Below are 23,903 nucleotides of genomic sequence, written 5' to 3' on the forward strand. Positions count from 1 at the left end.
ATTACGATAAGGAGACGGAACAACAATTTGATAGACAACATTCCACTCAAAATCCTTATCAGCATTCGCACACCATTTCCTCATCAATAAATCATTGTCAACGAAAAACGTACATTTCATGTCTTTCAACTCATCAGACGAAACAGCAGAAGTGAAAGAGCGAATAAGAGATTCGTCCTCTTTCTGCGCAATAATAAGTTTCTCTCATGACACAGGTAACTGTAACATGTCGCTCTCAGCCACATTAACAGGGCTCTCTGTAACTACTTGCTTTTCTAAAGACATCTCATTATTAACAGGTTTCTGACCAGCAAGGAGCGGAGAGAAGAATGAATTAGACAACTCAACTACATCACCAAACTTGCACGCCTGAGCGCGAGTAACTGCACACGCGGGGAAAACATTAGAGTGAGTGTCAGACAAATCCGAATGACAGTATAAATTTGGTTTATCAACAACCTCTAACACAGGCATTACCTTTCCTCCTGCCAGGTCATTTCCAAGGATGAAGTCAACGCCCTTCACAGGAAGTGACGGACGCACAGCCACTCTCACAAATCCTGTACACAGATCACTCTGGAGATGTATGCAATGTAACGGCGCCTTGATGCAACTCATCTCAATGCCTTGTACAATTACACTAGAACCGCAGAAAGTGTCATCCGACAACTGCAATTTATCTGCAACAATAAAGGATTGCATAGCACCAGTGTCTCGAAGCATCTTTACCTTTATCTGATCCTCGGGACTTCCAGATAAGGAAATTAACCCTGCCAGAATAAAAGGTCGATAGCTGTCATCGATTCTTTTATCAGCTGTGTTAACAGTAGTTTGAGTTTTTAAAAAACCTACGCTTTTCGCTTGTGGGTGTTGTTTTCTTTTTAAAACTGAACAATCAGCAATGACATGACCCTTTTTATGACAGTAAAAGCACTCGCGTTCCTCTCGAGCTGGAGTGGATTTGGAACGATTTGCTTGTGCATAAGGTGCAGATTGGGTTTTCTCTAAGCGTGTAGGTGTAAAGACGTTCTTGTGCGTTAACACAAATTCGTCCGCTAGAACAGCTGCGTGCGACAATGAGGATACCTTCTGTTCGTTAAGGTAAACAACAACTCGCTCTGGCAAGCAACTTTTAAAGTCCTCCAGTAACATCAGCTCCCGTAGTGAGTTAAAGTCAGTCATCTTACTAGCTGTGCACCACTTATCGAATAAAATTCCTTTCTCCCTCTCAAATTCCACAAACGTCTGGGTAGAATTTTTCTTATGTCCTCTGAATCGCTGCCTATAAGCTTCCGGAACAAGCTCATAAGATAGGAGAATGGCAGACTTGACACTCTCATAATTCAAGCTGTCCTCTACCGACAAAGTGGAACAAACTTCCTGAGCCTTACCAAATAACTTGCATTGCAAAAGTAACGACCAAACTTCCTTGGGCCAACGGAGGGAAGTGGCTATTCGTTCAAATGCACAAAAGTAGGAGTCTACTTCAGATTCTCTGAATTGAGGTAATAAGGCAATGTGCTTACTAATGTCAAACATGCTCTGGGATGGATCAATGGGTGGAGAAACATCAGAGGCAAGAGCTGGGCTCAGCTGCGCGGCTGAACTGGAAGTAACCCTCAATGCCTCCAGATCTAGTTGTCGCAGTTTGACCTCTTTTTCAGCCTCAATCTCGAGTTTACGTATCTCCAACCTCATATTTAATTCAGCCTGACGTGCTTGCGCTTTCTCCTGTGCCTCATATTGCAAACGGGCTAAGCGGACTTTCAGTCGCGCGTCCCCTCTGGAACTAGAGGAAATCGGAGAGAGCGGATCAAAGAGGGGCAAGCCAGCCTTCGCCTTCGCCTCCGCGTCAGCACTAGCCTGACCACTCAACAAATCCTCCTCAGTCCCGTGACTGGGATTCGCTATAGCACCGTCCTCAGGGCCAACATTTTCAGCAGTCTCATCCCCAGCACTTGACGAAGGAAGAATATTCTTCTCATGCAAACGCAACAATATTCTGTCCTTTATTTCTGCCTTGCGACTTTGTTTATTCACTACAATCTGATAATGGTCAGCTACCATTAATAAATCCTGCTTCCTACAAATATTCAGTTGTTCTAGTGTCGGGTTTAGAACAAAGTCCTGCAAACTGAAAGCCTCCATCACAAAGAAGAGTTAGCTAGGCACAAGATCCCTACCGCATACACGCGCACTTTACGCACCAACGTCAATTGCCACCAACATACACAAAAATGATCACCATTCCAGGTATCACGAAATTGATGATCCCGGATGAGCCCCCATTAAATGTTACGACCTCAAGATGGTAGGTCTAAGGGTACCAGGAGTAACATTTAAGTGGTGACACATTTAAGTGAGGTTGGTAGCAATTGACAGCCGAATCACCGTATTGCAAGGATAAAAAGAGTTTTTTTATTGTTTACGGCAGAATCAGAACAAAAAAAAAACATGAATAGATAGATCTACAATAATTTATCTTCCAACCAGAAGGGAAATGAGAGGATCCACAGCGGCGCCAAATGAAAGAAAGAAATATAACAAAACAAAACTAACTCGCCACAATCCTCTGATCTATCTAGGAAAATAAAAGGGAAAAGAAAAGGTCTTCGGCGTTTCCACGCCCTATCTAAACTACTCTAACTAACCCAAACAAAACATACAGGAAGTGGCGCTTGCTCCTATACTAGTGTCTCTATACAAAATCACTTTCCTACGTGTAGCACAATCAGTTACCAGTAACTTTCTATCCTCTTTTCCCAGCGGTAGATCAGAGTGAAGTGAAGTGAGGTAGGCAAGGGAGAGAGCAAAGAAAAACAAGAGAGAAGAGAGTGAGCGTCTCTTTTAAACTGACGCGGATCTCAGGGATTGGCAGCGAACGCGGTGACGTCACACAGGTTAATGATGATAGATGTCTCCGCTGACGAATGGGATTCCAAGGGGGTGGGGAACCTAAGAGGCGGTGAGAGCAGGAAGAGATAGAAAGAGAAAAGAACACCGGCACAACCTTGGGCCGTAACAAGATAATATAGCTATTTCTGATCAGAGCTTAGAGTGCTTCACTCCACTTCAAGAGCCTGATCTAATTTCACTAATTTCTTCTTCAAAATCTTCTACCTGCATCCTAGATCCTTTACCCACATCTTTCCTTAAACAGATATTACCAGTAGCTACTGAACCCCTTCTAAAAGTAATTAATTCTTCTCCAAGCACTGGCTATGTGCCTAAATCTTTTAAGCTAGCAGATATCAAACCCTTGATTAAAAAACCGGACCTCGACCCCTGTCAGCTGTCTAACTATATAACGATATCAAACCTGCCCTTTATCTCAAAGATCCTAGAAAAGGCTGTAGCACAGCAGTTATGTTCAGACCTGCATAGAAATAACATTTATGAAATGTATCAGTCAGGATTTAGACCTCATCATAGCACAGAGACAGCACTGGTTAAAGTGGTCAATGACCTGTTACTGGCTTCTGATCAGGGTTGTGTCTCCTTACTGGTGTTACTCGATCTTAGTGCAGCTTTTGACACCATTGACCACACTGTTCTACTTGATACACTAGAACATGTTGTTGGTGTTAAAGGAACAGCCCTCTCCTGGCTCAGTTCTTATTTGACTGACCGTTATCAGTTTGTAGATCTAGATGGTGACTTCTCCATGCATACCAAGGTTATGTTCGGTGTTCCACAAGGTTCTGTCTTAGGCTCACTGCTTTTCTCCCTATACGTTACCCCTTGGTGCAATTATTCGTAAACATGGTATTAGCTTCCATGGTTATGCCGATGACACACAGCTATATGTTTCAGTTAAATCAGATGAGAGACACCAGCTTATTAAGATAGAAGAATGTGTAAAGGACATTAGACATTGGATGGCCTCTAACTTCCTTAATTCGGACAAGACAGAGGTGCTTGTACTAGGACCACAGGCAGTTAGAAGTGAGCTTTCTGATTACAGAGTAATGGTGGATGGTCTTTTGGTTTCATCTTGTCTTGTTCATGCTTTTGTTACCTCTAGGTTGGATTATTGTAATGTCTTACTGTCTGGATGTTCCAGTAGGAGCATACACAAGCTCCAGTTAGTCCAGAATGCAGCAACTAGAGTCCTAACTAGAACCAGAAGATATGAACACATCACTCCTATTTTAGCCACACTACATTGGCTCCCAGTCAAATTTCACATTGATTATAAAATACTGTTACTGACCTATAAAGCAGTAAATGGTCTCGCGCCACAGTACCTGAGCGATCTTTTAGTCTTTTATGATACGCCACGCCTACTCCGATCAAAGGGTGCTGGTTACTTGGTAGTACCTCAAGTAGCAAAGGCTACAGCAGGGGGCGGAGCTTTCTCTTTCAAAGCCCCACAGTTATGGAACAGCCTTCCAATTAGTGTTGGGGATTCAGACACAGTCTCAATGTTTAAGTCTAGGCTGAAGACACATTTGTTTAGTCAAGCTTTTAATATATAGTTTTCTTAGGTAAAGGAGCAGATCTGGAAGGTTCATGGTCATAGAGTGTTTGGTGTACTGGGATGTGTTGGATGCTGTCATCTTACCACCCTCGCAAGTCGCTCAGGTCACTGACTGTGAAGTGGTTGGATGCTTTATGTCCTGGGAAGCCTTCATGTTTGTGACCTTCTGGCTCTCCCTTTTAGTTATGATGTCATAGCTAGTCTTGCCGGAGTCCCTGCCTGCACTTTACACATAATTCTACACTGTCTTTAAGCATCACATGATCAGAAACTTAATATCTTTCTCTTTCTCTCTCTACCTTCTCTGTGGAGCTATACACCCCACTCCTGAGCTCCCAGTGTTTGCCAGTTTCCAGTGTGACCACTGCCCTACCCCTGGTCGGAGTCTGGTCACTTGGTGGTGCCCACTGATGCTGTGGCTGGATCTGTGTGGACCAGGAGACAGCCATGGACAGAGACACTTGGGGACATCCACACCATCACAGATCTGCCATTACATCTGTCAGCTTGTGACAGCAAAGAACTAGTGTTTATAATGACCTTAGAAACTACAATGACCTAATAGTTCCTCATGGGTCATTGATTGCTGTTGTAAAAAGGACATTAATCAGTTTCAGTTACATTATTTACTGTTTAGTGTCACCCAAATGAGGATGGGTTCCCTTCTGAGCCTGGTTCCTCTCAAGGTTTCTTCCTTTCCATCCCAGGGAGTTTTTCCTTGCCACCGTTGCCAAAGGCTTGCTCATTAGGGATAAAATAGTCTAATTATAGAATTTAATAATTTATTCTTATTTCTAGTTAATTAGTTATTTTTTATTTTTTTATTATTATTTTTCATTTTCCCCTCCCCTTTCTCTGTTTTCTTCTTTTGTAAAGCTGCTTTGAGACTATGTTCATTGTAAAAGGTGCTATACAAAATAAATTGAATTGAATTGAATTACTACTAAAAACGCGTAGTGAACACATTAATAGAAATAATGTTATGCCCAACCATAATGATGTATACCTATGGACAAACATAAGGGAGTTAATCGTGTAAAGTTTAACAAACAAAAACGTTATCATTTGTGGATACCTCATTCATGAATACACAAATCTAAAATTAACCTTAACTATAACCAGTAGACACCTGGATGTGTTGTCATTACATGTTTATGCATTCAGAACACATAACATTATAAAACTACTGTTTTAAAACTAATTTTGTTTAAAAATCACATAGTTTACCTGTTTAGGTTTCCTCACTTGCTTCCGTGATGGTACCAGATACCAATAGTGGCAAACTCTAGTGTCGAATACATTTTGTCGCGTTCAAGAAGTTTCGGGAAGATGCGTTCAAGAGCTTTCGGAAAGATACGTTCAAAACGTTTCGGAAACATACCTACAAGAACCTTCAGAAAGTCAACATTTCAACTCAATAGAATGAAAGAACATACTGGCGTAGTCATTATTTAAAAAAAAACGGTAATTCGCTTTCTGAAGACATTAAAATATGACATTTGAGATAAGATTTAATACAAATAATTGATTCTTAATACTACTAGTGAATATGTAGTTATTTATAAAGTTTGGAGGTCTTAAAATAGCATACATCATATATGCATGATTTATCCAGTACTGCTGTTTTTAATGATGCTTGTATTCAAATTGATGATATATGTTAATAAAATACATACTATGGATATTTTCAGTGTACTGTGTATTTCAAAAGCAAATGACTGCAATATACATATGGTAAAATCAAATTGTGCATAAGTATAATGTATCAAAAATAATGATAAAATAATACATGAATTTAGTTAAAATACAAAAAATATTTATAAGAGCAAGACAAAAGACAAGCTAATTCCACAATTACATTTGTGTTTTAATCAGCATTTGTGTGAGTATCCCTACAGTGTTTGTCATCACGAGCAGAGGCAAACGGCTAAAAAGTGTCAGCTATTGTATGTGTCTGTAAAGTAAGACTTGAAGGGTAGCAACACTTTCAAGATGCAAGACCTGAAGAAAAAAACATTTTCCTCTATAACAGCTGACCAAGTAACACATACAGCATGAGTCTGAAGTTTATGTATTATGAATTAAAAAACAAAATGTATATCAAATAATCTATGATATGTGTGAGCATGAACAGTAATAGCGGGACAAAAATAGTTTATGAGATATTGACATTTTAATGAAATTAGCCATGACATCCTCTGTAGTAGTAGCACATGGGGATTTCGTTTTATGTTACTGTTTCTTATGTAAAAGGGTTATGTTGCTTAAACTACTGCAAGACATTGACAAATAAGACTCGGCCAAGTGTCGAACCTGGGTGCGCAGCATGGGAGGCGGCCGCTCTACCAAGTAAGCTAAACTGCAGCATATCGGGGCGATCGCCAGTACGCCTTTTGGGATCAGGGGACTGATGTTCGCCTGCACGGCAGTCAGCAGCACGGTACCCGGATGTGACGTTATGGGCATGTGATTGTTTGTTTACAGAAGAAGGAGAGTGAAAGCACGGTGAAGAAGGTTAAGTTACCAAGAATGGTGTTCAGCGAGTACACGTCTTTGAAGGAGCTGCTTAGCAAGCCCGCCACCACAAGCAAGGGTTCGTCACCATATAAACATCTGAAATCTCTAAAGGTCAAGTGTGTTGCACGGAGGGAAGTAACAAAATGTCTTCAGTTTACTTTCACGAGTGACCAAGTGACCATGGGGAAAGTAAAAAAGAGTATACACTATGGAATAGCGGACGACACTGAAGCAATAAAAGTTACCGTAGACGACGGTGTATTACGGGAAATAGGAACCGACATGGAAGTTGGCAGAACATACCTGTTAAGGAACTATGGCTTTGTACCAGCAAAGCATAACAGCTCCGCACTAATTTTCATGAAACCCAACACAATGGCGTTTAGAACATCAAGCGTAAACGTGCCTGAGGATGTCGCCACGAAAGCCACAGAAACCATAAATCCACCATCAGCTGTGGTGTCACAGTATGGTGAAAACTGTCTCAACAGAATAATAACTGTTCAAGGACGGGTTGTGCCGGTAAGTGGTCTATTTGAAACGTGCTATTATGCTGTAATTGTATGATTATTATTCAGGTATAGTTAATGTTGTTATACGGGCTACCTTTTTTTTTCTGCATGTCACAGCTGTAACATTCGTATTCCGCATAATGTTTTGAAACCGTGTGTAAATTGTTTACAGTTGCTGTTGCACACAGCGTAACATCGAATCAGAAACGTTTAAAGTCGTAGACAAACTTGCAGTGGCGTATGCGTGCAAGGCGCATGCGTGGGATGTGTAGGAAATACAGTGTGACACAATGTGTACAGCATGTTTGTAAACTTAATGTTGAAGTCAAAATTCATTAACCCAGGAATGAGTAACTGTTGTTTTTGGATCCAAAAACAATTATTATAGTCAATTCATCAGTGTCCAGTCTGTTGACTCTTGACTTCAATACGTCCGTCATGATAAAAACCCATCATAATGTATTATGTACTACACATGAATGTCCATATTACACGATGTACATGTATAAATAATACTGTTTTTTACAATTATGTATTAAATGTCAGCAATTTGTTTGTTTGTATGACATTTGCTTTCTTTATTCAAAGACCACAGTGGTGCGGCCTGTCGAGACAAAGGATGGACCAGTTCCTGTCAGAGACGTTGAAGTGTGTTGTGATGACGGATCTCAAGACACTGTGACACTGTGGAGGGAAGCAGCCCTTCAAATTGGTCATTGTGATTGTTGTGTGTGATTGTCATTTGATGTATTATGTGCTTCAATAGGAATTGTTCAAGTTACAATCGTTGGACTGGCTCCCAAGGATGGAAAAATGATCTGGAGTACGAAAGAGTGTGGAGATCTCGTTAGTACTCCACAGATAGTTTCAGACTTAGTTCCAGGAACGAATATGGATGATCTGTTTGAGCTTTTTCCCCTCATAGTTGTGGTCAAAGTTGATGGGAATGAAGTTCAAGAAGTTCAACACAGCAAACGTAAGAAGCGTGTTTAAAGCGCAACATGCTGTATACCTGCAGAAGTTTGCAATAGTGTTTATATACTGTATAAAAAAAATGAAATAAATTTTTAAAAAAAAAGCAATTATTTTTATAATGTGAAATATTTCAATAGCACATTTGGTTGTGCTTTACTGCACTGATTTTTTGAGGGTATGTTAAAGAAAACTTAAAGGATATGTTTCATAGTTGTTAAAAAATAAAAGTTTTGATTCCTCTATGTACCGTTTGTGGTTTGTCTTATCGTGTAGCTTTCATTACATTAGATACATTGTCTATATATAAGTAATTTGCTAGCAGTACAAGGACCTAGAAATAAAACACACAGAGCTTACAGAATTCAGTTTAAAAAATAGATATAATACTCGAGAGATAGCCATCACATTGAGCTATACATGCTATACACCAAAATGGGGATGTAGTTTCTATCAAGCGATATGTTGCTTAAAAGAATGCAAGACATTTTTGACACATACAAGCTCAAGCCAGGCTGTAGTCCATGTATTATAAATTGACAAGTATAAAATGAAAAATCAAATAAACTATGATGTGTATGAGCATGAAAGGTAATAGTGGGACAAAAATAGTTGTTGAGATATTCAATGAAATTTAATCAAATTAGCCATTGCATCCTCTGTAATAGTACCACATGGAGATTTACTTTTTTTATTACTGTTCATCATGTAAAAGCGATACGATGCTTAAACGATATGTTGCTTAAACTATTGCAGTCCTTGAAAAATACATTTAAAAATCCATATAAAATAAATTAATACTTATCAGCATGAAAAGTAATAGCACACCTAAGCACAACATGAGCAACATTTTTATCGTTGGAACCATATATATATAAATATATATATATATATATGAGACATGTTGCTTAAACTATTGCGAGAACTTCTGAAATAATATATAAACACGACCCCGAGCCTCCAGCATAGCAAATACCATAGCATACCAAATAAGCTAAACTGCCACTTATAACAATATTGAGATCAGTGGTACTAATACTTTACATGCACTACCGCTAGGAACTATGTTACTAGTGTATGCAGAAAGTGAAGTCCGTAAAAAATGCATTTAAAAATTAATATAAAATAAACTATAATACTTATCAGCATAAAAAGTAATAGCATACTTAAGCAGGGGCGCGCTAATAAATAAGCTCATGTGCAGCTTATAATACTCCTGAGATCAGTGGAGTAAAGGGAGTAAAAGCAAGGTGACTTATAAGCAAGTTGAAACATACTTTATACAACTCGCTGCACGGCACCTAGCGCGAGCCTCCGTTACATATATAAAAACTATACATGCTTTAACTATTGCAAAAAAATATCGAATAATTAACACAAAATAAAGTTACAGTTAAAATATGAAGTCTAAACAAACCAGCGTGTGTGTTCTGCTTAAATATCAGTTTAAAGACGATACGACTTAAAAAAAACAAACCTCTTTACTCACTCTAGCTAACGTCTCACACACACACACACACACACACTCACACACACACACTCTCTCACACACACACACACACAGCAGCGGTCTGAAGTCCGTGAAAAATACATTTACAAATCCATATAAAAACTATAATACTTACCAGCATGAAAACTAATATCACACCTAAGCAGCATTTTAGCGTTGGAACCATGTTTCTAGCTATTACCGTTTAGGACTGGTAATGTTCTACATGCTTGTTTACGACGTCTACAGATGCGTTTACGGCACATACCGAAAATCCCCGAGAAAGACCGAACTGTACGGAAACCAGGACGTGAAGTCCGTGAAAATGCATGTACAAATTAATATAAAATAAACTACAATACTTATCAGCGTGAAAAGTAATAGCACACATAAGCATAACATGGGCAACATTTTAGCGTTGGAACCATGTTTCTAGCTATTACCGTTTAGGACTAGTAACGTTTTACATGCTTGTTTACGACAGCTCCCGAAAATCTCCGAGAAAAGCCGAACTGTGCTCGCTCTCCTTAAATGCCCATGCGGAAACCAGGAAGTGAAGTCCATAACGATCGCATTTAAAATTAATATAAAATAAACTACAATACTTACCAACATGAATAGCACACATAAGAAACACATGATGAACATTTTAGCGTTGGAACCAGAATTTTAGCTATTACCGTTTAGGACTAGTAGCGCGCCCAGGAAACGGAATAATAATAATAATAATAAATAGTGACGATAACAAGAGTGTGATTGCTGACGCAATCACACTAATAATAATAATAATAATAATAATAATAATAAATAGTGACGATAACAAGAGTGTGATTGCATCACTAATAATAATAATAATAATAATAATAATAATAATAATAATAATAATAATAATAAATAGTGACGATAACAAGAGTGTGATTGCATCACTACTACTACTAATAATAATAATAATAATAATAATAATAATAATAAATAGTGACGATAACAAGAGTGTAATTGCGTAGTAACTAGATTTATAAAGTTCGTCGCAACAAACTTTGATGTCGTCTTGACGAAGCAAGTTGTCGTAATGTCCGATGCTTTTTGGAGATGGGTGGAGAGATTGGATGGCAATATATTTGGTGGAGAGAGGACAGACAGGGTTCTGATTCACCTGGAGGTGAGTGGATCAATAGGGTGCCAATACTTTTGGAGGTGGGTGGATATGTAACTAGAACACACGTCACGAAGTTCCCCTCAATGTCCTGATTGTTTTGAAATGTCACGTGTATGTTGGTGTAATTTTAAGGGGGACCACTCATGTGGACAAGAGTTTTAAAGATTTTATCAACGTTAAGACAATTATTTATCAATGTTTTTTCAAGGGTAAGAGCCTTTCTCAAGGGCCCAAAATTGTCAGCTTGACAGTGCTGGGGGTGGAACCCCTGAGCATCTACTCCGTAACTCAGAGCCTTAACTTGTGAGCCACATATTGATGATATTAAAATTAAGCACACAGATATGCAGTGTCCATACACTACCACTGAACCTCACTTAGAGTTTAGTGTGAGTTAATACTGAACGTGAATGCATTGATAAACACTGCACACATAGATTTCTGTTATTTTATAACCCATGCCCCCCAGTCAAAGTCTAGCAAGGCCGGTGTCGGAGAAAAGTTTATGCTTTACTTTAAATTAGCAATACTACCAAAAAAAGTTGTGTTTACCTATCAAAATTATTTATCTATTGATTAGTAGCTGGCTTTGATTAATGCAAATTTCTAATAATCATGCATAACCATTAATATTAGTGTACTAGTGTAATAACCACAATGAGACTGGAAAAAGGAGAGAGAAATTTATTGAAATATTAGGAGTTACAGCTCAGTCAGCCTATCCAATGGGATCAGTGAGACCAGTGGGTCAGAAGTAGAAGAAGGGACCTCAGGTTGCTGAGGAGAAGTGGGAGAGTAATCAGTGGGGGAAATTGGAGGTGAATACTCAGGATGAGGAGAAGGTATGGAGTTGGGTGAAGGCACAAAGCCAGGAGGAGGTAGCATCGCAGAGCACCCCTGGGACTTCTTCGGAAGATAGCACGGCGGGCTGACTGAGCTAGAGGGAAAAATAGAATGGGATGAGTGAGGTGCACATCGTGTGACTATGTAATCTTAAGACAAGGCTTAGCAGGCAGCGAGAAAAGGCGATGAAATGCTTAAACACTCAGGGCCCAGGATATGCACTAAGGCTAGAGAAGACAGTGCGGGCAGTAAGCTAGGTTACTGTGACATGACATACTGTTGGGGTATTGTGACCTGGTCTATGGTAATCAGCAGCATTGGTACATCAATAACTAATGGCAATGAAGCACGGATGTGAAGCAGTATAATGGCAAGGCTTACTTACATTAAAAATAGAAATGCAACTACGATCAATCACTTAGTGAAATGTAAAGTAGATGTATAAGTAGAGGGGAATTTTGGGGGTTTTTCAGACCAGCTGTTCTCTTCAGAAATGGCTGAATAAAGAAACCTGCTTCTTCTCATCTGCTGACTGAGATCTCCTTTATTTTGGCTAAGTTTTTGATAGTTTATTGAAATCATTGGGTAAGATCATAGAAAGCTAAGAGAAATAGACACAAACTAAAATTTCACCCGGTGATATGTCCAATCGGAGGGGGCTCTGAGTTCCGACATATTTATTGGTGCCGAAACCCGGGAACCTTGCGTGAAAAGGCCAACGTGCGTCCGAGACCTGAGCTAGGACCGCTGCTACTACGGGCTACAGATCGCCAGCACTAAAACAGAAAAGGTAAGCAGACACCTGTTATATTCAAAGTCTGTGATTAAATATGTATCTGTAGTCTGAGAAGAGTTGCCCTGGGGAAGGTGTAGCAGTTGGCCTCACGCCAAGAACTAGAGGGTGGAAGTGAAGGTAGAAAAAAGCAGATGAGAACAGGCAGAGAGATGTGTTTTAAGGTTTAATAAATGAATAAGTGTGTACAAGAAAATTCCTGCACGTTGAAGCAGGTGGTACAAGTGAAAATTCCTGCAAGGTAGTGCAAGTGGTACAGTAGAAATTCAGGTGGGCAGGTGGAAATATTTGTCCCTAGATAACACTGTTGTAGGAAAACAGGTCTGCATGGTAGGGATGTTCGGTGTGTCACTGCAGAAATAGTTTTCAGATGCAGGGTTGGACCCGAGGAAATGTGTTAAAGTGTTAATGTATTATTAATGTGAGATTGTGAATTGTTGTGCTATGTCTTTGTTGAGAATGTGTTGTTAATGGAGGAAGAGTTGCTGCTAGCAGCTGAGGTTATTGTATATTTGGGAATTGTGTTAGGAGAAATAGAAGCAGAAGTTGGCGTAGTGGTGTGGATGATTAGATGGTTAATGTGGATACAGTTGTAAGCAGAAAGTGTGAAAGAGGAGAAGGGTAAGTAAGGTAAGTAGACACTCACTCATAGATACACACACACATAGACATGTGGGTGGAAAAACTTAAGAGCCAAGACTTAAGTTTTCTAGATTTCTATCCTAGATCCAATCCCAGATCATAACTTTTTATAATATCCTCATTAGCTGATAGTGTCACATAACATTCTCATTCCAAATGCTTTTTAAATCACTAGTTTTATTTGTTTTCCTGAACACCCACTTACAGCCGGTTAGCCCACTAGCACGCTAACCCATTAGCCTGGCTATTAGCACGTAAACCCGCTGTCTCGAGTCATTTTACATTTTTCACCAATTATCTCTGTTATTCTACTTCATTTTAACATTATGTCGGATTTGGGTTAGCCTTTGAGTGCAGGTGAGGATTCCTTCGAGCTGCACTCGGCGGATGTGGAGCTGGAGGCCGTGGAGAAGCAGATCCGCGACCTACAGGTGAAGCGGGCCCAGCTGCAACAGCGGAGAGCCGCGCTGGAATCATCCCGGGCTGACGTGCACCTGTCCCAGGTAAATCCGTGGCCTGATACGATCACTCCCACAACCTCAACACCGCATGTTTCTCTGCCCAGGCCCAGCACAGCTGGGACACAGCCCGCCCAAGTTTTGTTCACTTTGGCGCCGGGGTACCATGGAGCATGGATGCAGCAGCAGCGGAAGACACGAGCCAAGCCCCGGCCAAGGACCTCTCCTCCTCCTCCGCCACCCGTCTTCAAGGTCTCGACCCACAACCGCTTCGCTCCCCTTCGCGAGACAGCGAGCGACGCGGTGATCATCGGAGACTCCATCATCCGGCATGTCCGTGCTACCGTGGCTAAAGGTAAGGTGTGCACTCGTTGTTTTCCTGGTGCTCGTGTTCTTGATGTCGCACAGGTACCCGCGATCCTCACCAATCGCACGAACGATCAGGCTGAGGTAGACGGAGATCCTGAAGAAGGACTTCAGGAACCTGGTGGAGAAGGTTCGCACCACATCGCCCTCGACGAGGATCATCATGTCAGGACCACTTCTAGGCTTCTAGGCTATTTGCATTTAATGAATGGTTACAGTCTTGGTGTCAAGAACAGAAAATACCATTTCTTGATATTTGGAATGTTTTCTGGGAGCGCCCTAGGCTCTACCGTTACGATGGCCTGCACCCAAACAGAGCTGGAGCAGCAGTCCTCTCAGACAACATCTCCAGGACACTGCGCACCATCTGACTGGTAAGTCATACCTCAGATCACAATCACAATTATGTTCATCTCGCCAGACTAATACAAGTTCACACATAGCTTGTCCTATAGAAACTGTGTCTGTTCCCCGATTAGTGAGATTAAAGGATAAATTCATTAATAACTCTCGAAATAATCTATTCACAATTAAACCTGAAAAAGGCCAAATAGGTAAAGAAAAACAATTTCTTAAGTTTGGGCTTCTCAACATTAGATCCCTTGCACCGAAAGCACTTTTCATTAATGAAATGATCTCAGATTATAGCTTTGACGCACTCTGTCTTACTGAAACCTGGCTTAGACCAAATGAATACATTGGCCTAAATGAGTCTACTCCGTCAGGATATTCATATAAGCATGAGCCCCGTCAGATAGGTCGTGGTGGTGGTGTTGCAACCATCTATAATAATTCTCTTACCATTACTCAGAAAACAGGATCCAGGTTTAACTCATTTGAAGTGCTTGTCCTTAATGTTGCACTCTCAGACAGGCATAAAAAAATCCCTACTATCTCTTGCTCTGGCCACAGTGTATAGACCCCCGGGGCCCTACGGTGTTTTTCTTAATGAGTTTTCACATTTACTCTGAGATCTTTTGATCAGTTTTGACAAAGTGTTAATTGTAGGTGACTTTAACATTCATGTAGACGATGATAACGATGCATTAGAACTCGCATTTATAGATTTACTAAATTCCTTTGGGGTTAAACAAAACATTAATAGACCAACCCATAGTTTTAATCATACACTAGACTTAGTTATATCACATGGGACTGATGTTTCTGATATAACCGATCTACCTCAAAGCGATAACATCACAGACCATCACCTCTTAGTGTACACTCTACCTGTAGAACATATTAGACACGTCTCTCCACGTTATAAACTTGGTAGAACTATAACTCCGACCACTAAAGACAGATTCACAAGCAATCTGCCAGATCTGTCTCAACTTCTTACTAGACCCCTAAATGCAGATGATCTAGATGAAGTACCCAACAGCATAGGCAATATTTTTACCAGCACACTAGACACTGTTTCCCCCATCCGACTAAAAAAGGTCAGAGATAAAACACCTGCACCGTGGTACAATAGTCATACTCACGCCCTCAAGAGGGCAACCAGTAACCTCGAGTGAAAGTGGAGAAAAACCAAATTAGAAGTTTTTAGAATTACGTATAAAGACAGTCTGTCAAACTATAGACATGCTCTAAAAGCTGCTATCTGATAGAAATAAACCAGAACAATCCCAGATTCTTATTTAGTACAGTGGCTAAACTATCAAAACATCAGATTTCTGGAGAGAGTATTTCAGCACAGTTTAGTAGTGAGGACTTTATGAATTTCTTCACTAAAAAATTTATAGTATCAGGAACAAAATATTGGATGTTCAACTTTTGACAGCATCCAGTGATCCAGACCAGCCTATAGCTCCACACTTAAAGCTACAATGCTTTACCAGCATAGGGCAGGAAGAGCTAGTTAAACTTATCACCACGGCTAAATCAACAACGTGTTTGTTAGATCCAATTCCAACTAGATTGCTGAAAGAAGTGATACATGCAGCTGGAGAGCCTCTTCTTAATATTATTAACTCCTCGTTATATCTAGGCCATGTCCCAAAATCTGTCAAGTTAGCAGTTATTAAGCCTCTTCTTAAGAAACTGAAACTAGACCCTGATAAAATATCAAATTACAGACCGATTTCAAACCTTCCATTTATATCAAAAATATTACAAAAGGTGGTGTCAGATATTAGAAGATATTAGAGATTGGATGACCGACAATTTTCTATTACTAAATTCTGATAAGACAGAGATATTACTTATTGGCCCAAAAAACAGTACACAGAAGCTCTCACAATTCAGCTTTCATCTAGAAGGATGCACTGTTACTACTAGCTCTACAGTGAAAGATTTGGGCATAATATTAGACAGCAACTTATCCTTTGAAAATCATATATCCAATATCACAAAACAGCCTTCTTCCATCTTAGAAATATTGCCAAGCTTAGGAACATTTTATCTGTATCTGATGCAGAAAAACTAGTTCATGCATTCCTGACCTCCAGACTGGACAACTGTAATGCATTACTAGGTGTTTGTCCTGCATCTTCAATAAACAAGCTACAGTTAGTCCAGAATGCAGCTGCCAGACTTCTTACCAGATCAAGAAAATTTGATCATATAACCCCAATATTATCATCCCTGCACTGGCTACCTGTTAAGTTTAGAATTGACTATAAATTAGCTCTGCTCATGTACAAGGTTCTAATTGGTTTAGCTCCCACCTATCTCTCCAGTCTTCTAACGCATTACAATCCACCATGCTCTTTAAGATCGCAAAATTCTGGACTTCTAGTAGTTCCCAGAATATCAAAGTCCACAAAACGGGGTAGAGCATTTTTGCATTTAGCTCCTAAACTTTGGAATAGTCTTCCTGACAGTGTTCGGGGCTCAGACACAGTCTCCCAGTTTAAATGTAGACTAAAGACTTATCTCTTCGTCCTGGCATACATCTAACACATCCCATAACCTTGTGCTCCAGTACATCTGATTAAATGCACATTATCATCTAGTGCTGCTAATATTATGAACAGCAGCTATGCTAATGCTGTTCCATTGTTTCCCTTCTTCTACCCATCCCGAGGCATACAGAGACTGTGCCGGCTCCAGTGGCATCCGGAGATGGACCAGCTCCAGCCGGGTTCTGCTTTGTGAGGATTGGGGTATTCAAAGCAGCGCTGTGGACAACAACCTCCTTATTGATTTACATAACACTATACACATGCTGTATCTGCATCACACAATTGCCACCCAAATGAGGATGGGTTCCCTTTTGAGTCTGGTTCCTCTCAAGGTTTCTTCCTCTTACCATCTAAGGGAGTTTTTCCTTGCCACAATCGCCTCAGTCACCTCAGGCTTGCTCACTTGGGATAACATCTAGGACTGTCTGTCTGTTTGTCTGTTTATATGTTTGTTGTTTTCTTATGTTGTTTCTCATGTACAACTGCTTTGAGACAATGCTTTTTGTTAAAAGCGCTATACAAAAATAAATTGAATTGAATTGAATTGAGAGAAGAGAAGAGAAGGGTGGAGCATTGGATGAAACAGCATCAAGCCAGACCCTGTTCCGCATGATGGTAAAGAAAGCTCTTCCAGTGGAAATCCAAGATCAACTGGACACAGTAGCGGGACTGACTACAATGGCTTGGCCCACCTTTGAGGCTAATGTAATACATTATGTGGAGCTACACAGACGAAGAGAAAGAGAGGCAAAAAAGGCAGCTTATAGCTTGGTAATGCAGCTAGAGTGAGTTGGCCTGCAACAAACAAGAAAGTATGGAAATCAGCAGTGCCCCCTGTGGCTCAGCCTGCACCTCCTGACGCAAGCCACGCCAATGGTCCCACCACAACAAATACAACCTGCTTATTATGCACCTCCACCACTGGTAATGTACCCCCCATTTCAACAGTACTCACCTCAGAGTCGAGGATGGGGGCAAGGAAGAAGTCACGGTCGAGGAGGGGGTATGATTCAACAGCCCTTAAGGGGAAGAGCTCCAATGAATTGGGGATGAAGAGGAGGAAGATGTTGGGTATGCCAAGACGAGTCACCTAAAACGAGACTTTCCATATGCGTATCAACAGGAAGGGGCAATGGTGCCCCACAAGAGGAAATTTACAGCAAAATCAAGAATAGCAAGGTCCAGGAAATTGGATGGGACCCTGGATGGGACCTAACCAACATCCTCAAGGACCAGTGAACTTGGGAGCAGGCTCCCTGGGGTCACCCCCGGGAAGCATGTGAAGAGGCCCAGAGAAGCCAGAGGGGGAGCTGGTGCAGTGTACCACCTCTCTGCACCCGGCACAAGAACCCACCGTCTCAGTAATACTGGGAAGACAAATTCACTCGTAAAGAAGGCTCAAGGATCCCCCTCTCCAGTAAAGCAGTAAAAACAGTAGGCTTCTCAGAGAAAACAGACTTTACAGTTTACTAAGCCTCAAGAATTGAACATACAAGGGGTAACAGTGTAAGCTCCATTACTCCATTACCAGACACCCCAGCGAATTTACTTGGAAGAGATGTGCTCTGCAAGCTAGGAGCTAAAATAAATTGCGGAGAAAGAGGAGTGTGGGTGGAGCTCCCAGAGCATCTAATCCAACAGTATGTCATGAAGGAGGTGAAACTAGAACTATGTACAATGGACAAGGTGTATTGGTTGGAACTGAATGACATGCACAGTGGAATAAGGGACTTGTACACATAGTGGAAACCCTGGATTATCAAAATGCGGCCCGATTGTCAAGAAAGCAGAGAACCATGGCACTGCTCAATGATGTATGATGAGGAAGGACAGAACGAAGAGTATAAGGCCATGTGGGACGAACAAGTGGCAATGACACAGTATACTCTGAAGACTATAAACCTCATAGCAGGACCTCAAGGGGTAGCTGCAACAGTTCAACTGCCGATGCAACTTGAACAGTGGTACCAGATTCCAGATGCTGCTCCTCATGTCTCCCTGCTGATTGTTTTTGTACCAAAAGAATTAGGACCAATGGTGAAGGAAGCAAGTCAGGTGACACAATGGATGCAAGTAAGACAGGGAATCAGTGTATTGCTAGATAGAAAGTTTCTCAGAATAGAACAAGTAGCGGAAGACAAGGTAAAGCCACAGACTGCTGATAAGTAGGGCTGAGAATGTAAGGATAGAGAAGAGCAAGATGAAACAACTGCCCCAATGGGCAGAAGAACGGGAGCTCACAGAGGAAGCAAGGGGGGACGTGTTGACGCAGGTGCCAGATCAGTTATGGCCAAAACATCAGACAGATGTAGGGTTGGTAAGGTCAGCAGGTCTAGTTAAGATACAACTTAAGCCAGGAGCACAGTTACCATATCAAAACAGTATCCCCTGTCAAAAGAGGCAATAGTGGGGATAAAGCCAACGATTGAGGGACTGGTGGAAGCAGGAGTTCTGGTCCCAACAAAGAGTCAGTGCAACACTCCCATCTTTCCGGTCAGAAAACCAAATTCTGATAAATGGAGACTGGTCCATGATTTGCAGCCAGTAAACCGCGTGGTAATAGCAGAAAATCCAGTAGTCCCTGATCCACATACCCTGTTGTCTAACATTACAGAAGGAACAAAATGGTATACAGTAATTGATCTGTGCTCAGCATTCTTTAGTGTCCCATTACACTCAGATTCACAGTTTCTGTTTGCTTTTACCTATGGTGGACGGCAATATACATACACAAGACTGCCACAAGGCTATTTTGAAAGCCCATCAGTTTACAACCAAGTTCTGGCTGGAGATCTGGCCAATTTGGATGTGTCCAGCACAATATTGCAATAGGTGGATGACCTGTTAATTTGCAGTCAAACCAAAGACCAATGTGTACAAGGCTTAGTGCAAGTTCTAAAAACTTTGGCAGAAAATTGACATAAAGTAAGTAAAGAAAACTGCAATTTTGACAGCAGAAGGTTGAAGACTTAGGTAGAGTGCTCGAAGGCACTACATGAAAAATCTCACCAGAGCATGTAGAAACAATCTGAAAAGCTCCTAGACCTCAGACTGTCCAGCAAGTGTTATCAATCTTGGATTTAGCTTGTTTTAGCAGACCGTGGATTTGTGATTTTGCTATGAAAACAGAGCCACTTAGAGACAAATTGAAAGCAGCAAACCAAACAAAGTCTAGTGCCACACTGACATGGACCGAGGAAGCAAAAGCAGCATTTGATATGCTAAAGACTGCCTTGTCATCTGCACCAGCACTGGCATGTCCGGATTATGGCAAGCCATTCTATTTGTATGTATCTGAAAGAAAAGGGTTTGCCTCAGCAGAGCTGGCACAGGAACAAGAAGGCATGGGGAAAAGACCTGTAGCATAGTTTAGCACAGCGCTCGATAGTGTGGAGAAGGGCATGCCACCATGCTATCGAGGATTGGCAGCAGCGGCATTTGCCTATCTAAAGGGATCCTCAATCACAATGGGGCATCCAGTAACCCTAAACACGTCTCAGGCCTTGCATGCACTGTTGACTAGCCAAAAATTCTTGATAACCAATGCTCGAAAAACAGGCTATGATGTCATTCTATCAGTCCCTGAGCTAACAATTGAGAAATGCCGCACAATAAATCCTGCAGACAGATTAATGCTACCAGAAGAAGGAGCCCCGCATGAGTGTGCTGAAGAGACAGAAAAATACCTAAAAGCTAGATCAGCCTTAGAAGCACAACCACTGACCACTGCTCAATGCTCTCACTGCTCTTTGTGGATGGATCATGCTATCGTAGTAATGAGGGAAACAAAGCTGGTTATGTGGTAATTCAATATGACGACAAATCAGGAGTATATACCACAGTGGTGACTGTGGCAGTGCCACAACCATGCTCTGCCCAGTTGGCTGAGATAAAAGCGCTAACAGTGGCGTGCAAACTGGGAGCAGGTAAGGCATGCACAATATACACTGATTCGGCCTATGCTTACAGAGTGTGTCATATGTTTGGGCCAATTTGGGCACAGAGAGGTTTCCAGAGAGCAGATGGGTCAGCTATTGTACACGGGCCAGCAATTTCAGAACTGTTGGGAGCGATGATGCTCTTTAAAGAATTGGTAATCGTAAAGTGTAAAGCTCACAAGTCAGATGGGGAATGAGTTAGCAGAGGAAATGCAGCAGCTGAAGAGGCAGCTAAAAAGGCAGCAGTAGGAGACACATGTTATGGTAATGATGCAGGCAGGAGAGCTGGATGATGATGGGCAGATGCAAGTTACAATAGGTAATGTCAGAGCGTTCCAAGAGTCAGCCTCAGCCGAAGAAAAGGAGTTGTGGAAAAAATGAGGGGCAGTGTTAGATCCCAAGTCTAGGAAATGGAGAAGTTGTGATGGAGTGTTTGTAGCCCCACTAGGTTTTCTTCCAATGTTAAAGAGGCACACGGGATAGATCATTGTGATCGAGGACTGGTGGTCTCCATACTTAGCGAATATGATGGACAAAGTCCAAAAACATTTTACAGCACCCATTACCCACATACCAGAACCCATGGGACCATTCAGACACCTAGTGATGGATTTTGTGGACATGGGAGCCACAGAAAGAAAGGAGGGGAAAAGGTACATTCTGGTAGTGATAGATCGGTTCAGACGGTGGGTGGAAGCGCAGGCTATGGCCAAAAATGATGCCAAGACAGTGGTTAAGTTTCTATGCAGGGAAGTGATTCCTCGTTTTGGTATCCCAGATCAGCTGAGCTCAGGAAACATTGGAGCCAACTGAGGAGAGAAGAACCATTCAAGAGCTGCAGGAAAAGGACCAAAGTGGAGAGACTCACGTCCAAAGCTGGTACAACTTGCCCATTCAGAGGAAGACACTCACCCAGAAGACATGGAACATCCAGAGGCACCAGCATACAACACTTGGGGGAAGAGGAAGAAAGCTCGGCAGAGGGGACTTATTGCAATTACAACTGTGCTTCTGTGAAACTGTGTAAATAGACCTTATGAATGTATATATGTGGTTGGTGATCCTGGCAAAACAAGCTGTTGCGCAAACAAGAATGTGGGCAGAGTGGGAATTTTCCCTTGCAACTGGCACTTGATGGTTTTTCGCCCACTCCTGGTTCACCTTGAGAAGAAGCTTGTGTAATGAAGTAATAGGGGGAAGATATGTGTGGATGTGAAATAATAATCGGAAAATAGAGTAAGGAGGACAGTAGAATAGGTGGTAAAATAGGTGGAAAATGTTAGAACAGCGTCATAAAAGCGTACTTGATATGTTAGAAATATAAAAGAACCTAATTATGTGGAACTTAAACTTTTCATGGTCATATAAATGCTTCTGATGTCTACCCAACATAGATAATGTCCACGTGACGCACCAGACCGTGTAGTGATGAGCCCCTGGTGAAGTGCTGGTAACCTCTCCCAGGAGCTCCACCGGACCCTCCACAGTACGTAAAGTGCCTGGGTTGGAAGAAAACCACACATGAAAGCTATGTGTATATTGTCACAAGGGATGATGTAAATACTATGAGGGTTAAGAACACAGAGTAGTGAGACTGAGACACGTACAAGTTGAATGGCGAGACTCAAGATTCTCAAAGAGGGGAGTGATGTCGGAGAGAATTTTATGCTTTACTTTAAATTAGCAATACTCTGCCAAAAAAAGTAGTGTTTACCTATCAAAATTATTTATCTATTGATTAGTAGCTGGCTTTAATTAATGTAAATTTATAATAATCATGCATAACCATTAATATTAGTGTACTAGTGTACCCCATGGTACAATAATGACTGTTTGTCACTCTTGAACAGGAATTTCCCAGGCTGTGAATTGTCGATAACTGCCAGTGATTAGAGAGGTAATCAGGCATTCACAGGGACGAAAATCTGCCTTTTCATGCAGTATAATAGCAATGAAGCGCGGATGTGAAGCAGTATAATGGCAAGGCTTACTTACATTAAAAATAGAAGTGCAACTAAGATCAATCACTTAGTGAAATGTCAAGATGACATAGAGAAAAGGTCAGGGTACTTACACATCGCTATGGAAGAAAGCGTGCGAGGTCAAGATGATCTGTGGAAGGCAGCGTGTGAGGTCAAGATGATCCGTGGAAGGCAGCGTGTGAGGTCAAGATGATCCGTGTGAGCAACTTGAAGGGTCACGGTCAAATGAAGTTGATAAGGAAGTGGGCGCTTATATGTAGGTGCTATTTTTCTTAAAAAAAAATTTTTTCCAAATTAGCCTAAAAATAAGGGGAACTTGATAGGGGAAAAGTGATGTCATCAAGGGGAGGATGTTCTCAATTTAGGGGTGGTATCGGGACAAATAAGAAAATAATGGGAAATGGTAAAAGTATGTAAATTAAGTAAGGAGCGCCATAGGGCGCTCGATGTATAAGTAGAGGGGAATTTTTGGGGTTTTTCAGACCAGCTGTTCTTTTCAGAAATGCATGTTTTGCTGACTGCATGGCTGAATAAAGAAAGCTGCTTCTTCTCATTTGCTGACTGAGATCTCCTTTATTTTGGCTAAGTTTTTGATAGTTTATTGAAATCATTGGGTAAGATCATGGAAAGCTAAGAGAAATAGACACAAACTAAAATTTCACCCGGTGATATGTCCACTCGGAGGGGGCTCTGAGTTCCGACACCGGCCAGTGTGCTCAGGCCTATCTCTACCAGGCCAGTCATGAAGGAATCCTGATGCCCAAGGGCTAAGGTTCCTAGGAGCATCCTCCCTAGGGCAGATTCTCCTACCTCCAGTAGGGTCTGCCCTCACTCCCTTGTACTGCA

The 23,903-nt window shown here is 41.3% G+C and overlaps 1 protein-coding gene across 1 annotated transcript; it reads right to left on the minus strand.

The window, feature by feature from the left end:
• Positions 1-204: 204 nt before the first annotated feature.
• Positions 205-10,212, minus strand: LOC131362376 (uncharacterized). Its single transcript, XM_058404290.1, has 2 exons — positions 10,107-10,212; positions 205-8,521 (listed from the first exon to the last, which is right to left on the minus strand). The coding sequence occupies exon 2, from the start codon at positions 2,146-2,148 to the stop codon at positions 205-207; it is 1,944 nt and encodes a 647-aa protein (XP_058260273.1). The 5' UTR covers positions 2,149-8,521; positions 10,107-10,212.
• Positions 10,213-23,903: the final 13,691 nt, after the last annotated feature.

The sequence above is a fragment of the Hemibagrus wyckioides genome, linkage group LG12 (genome assembly GCF_019097595.1).
Source record: "Hemibagrus wyckioides isolate EC202008001 linkage group LG12, SWU_Hwy_1.0, whole genome shotgun sequence".
Lineage (NCBI taxonomy): Eukaryota > Metazoa > Chordata > Actinopteri > Siluriformes > Bagridae > Hemibagrus > Hemibagrus wyckioides.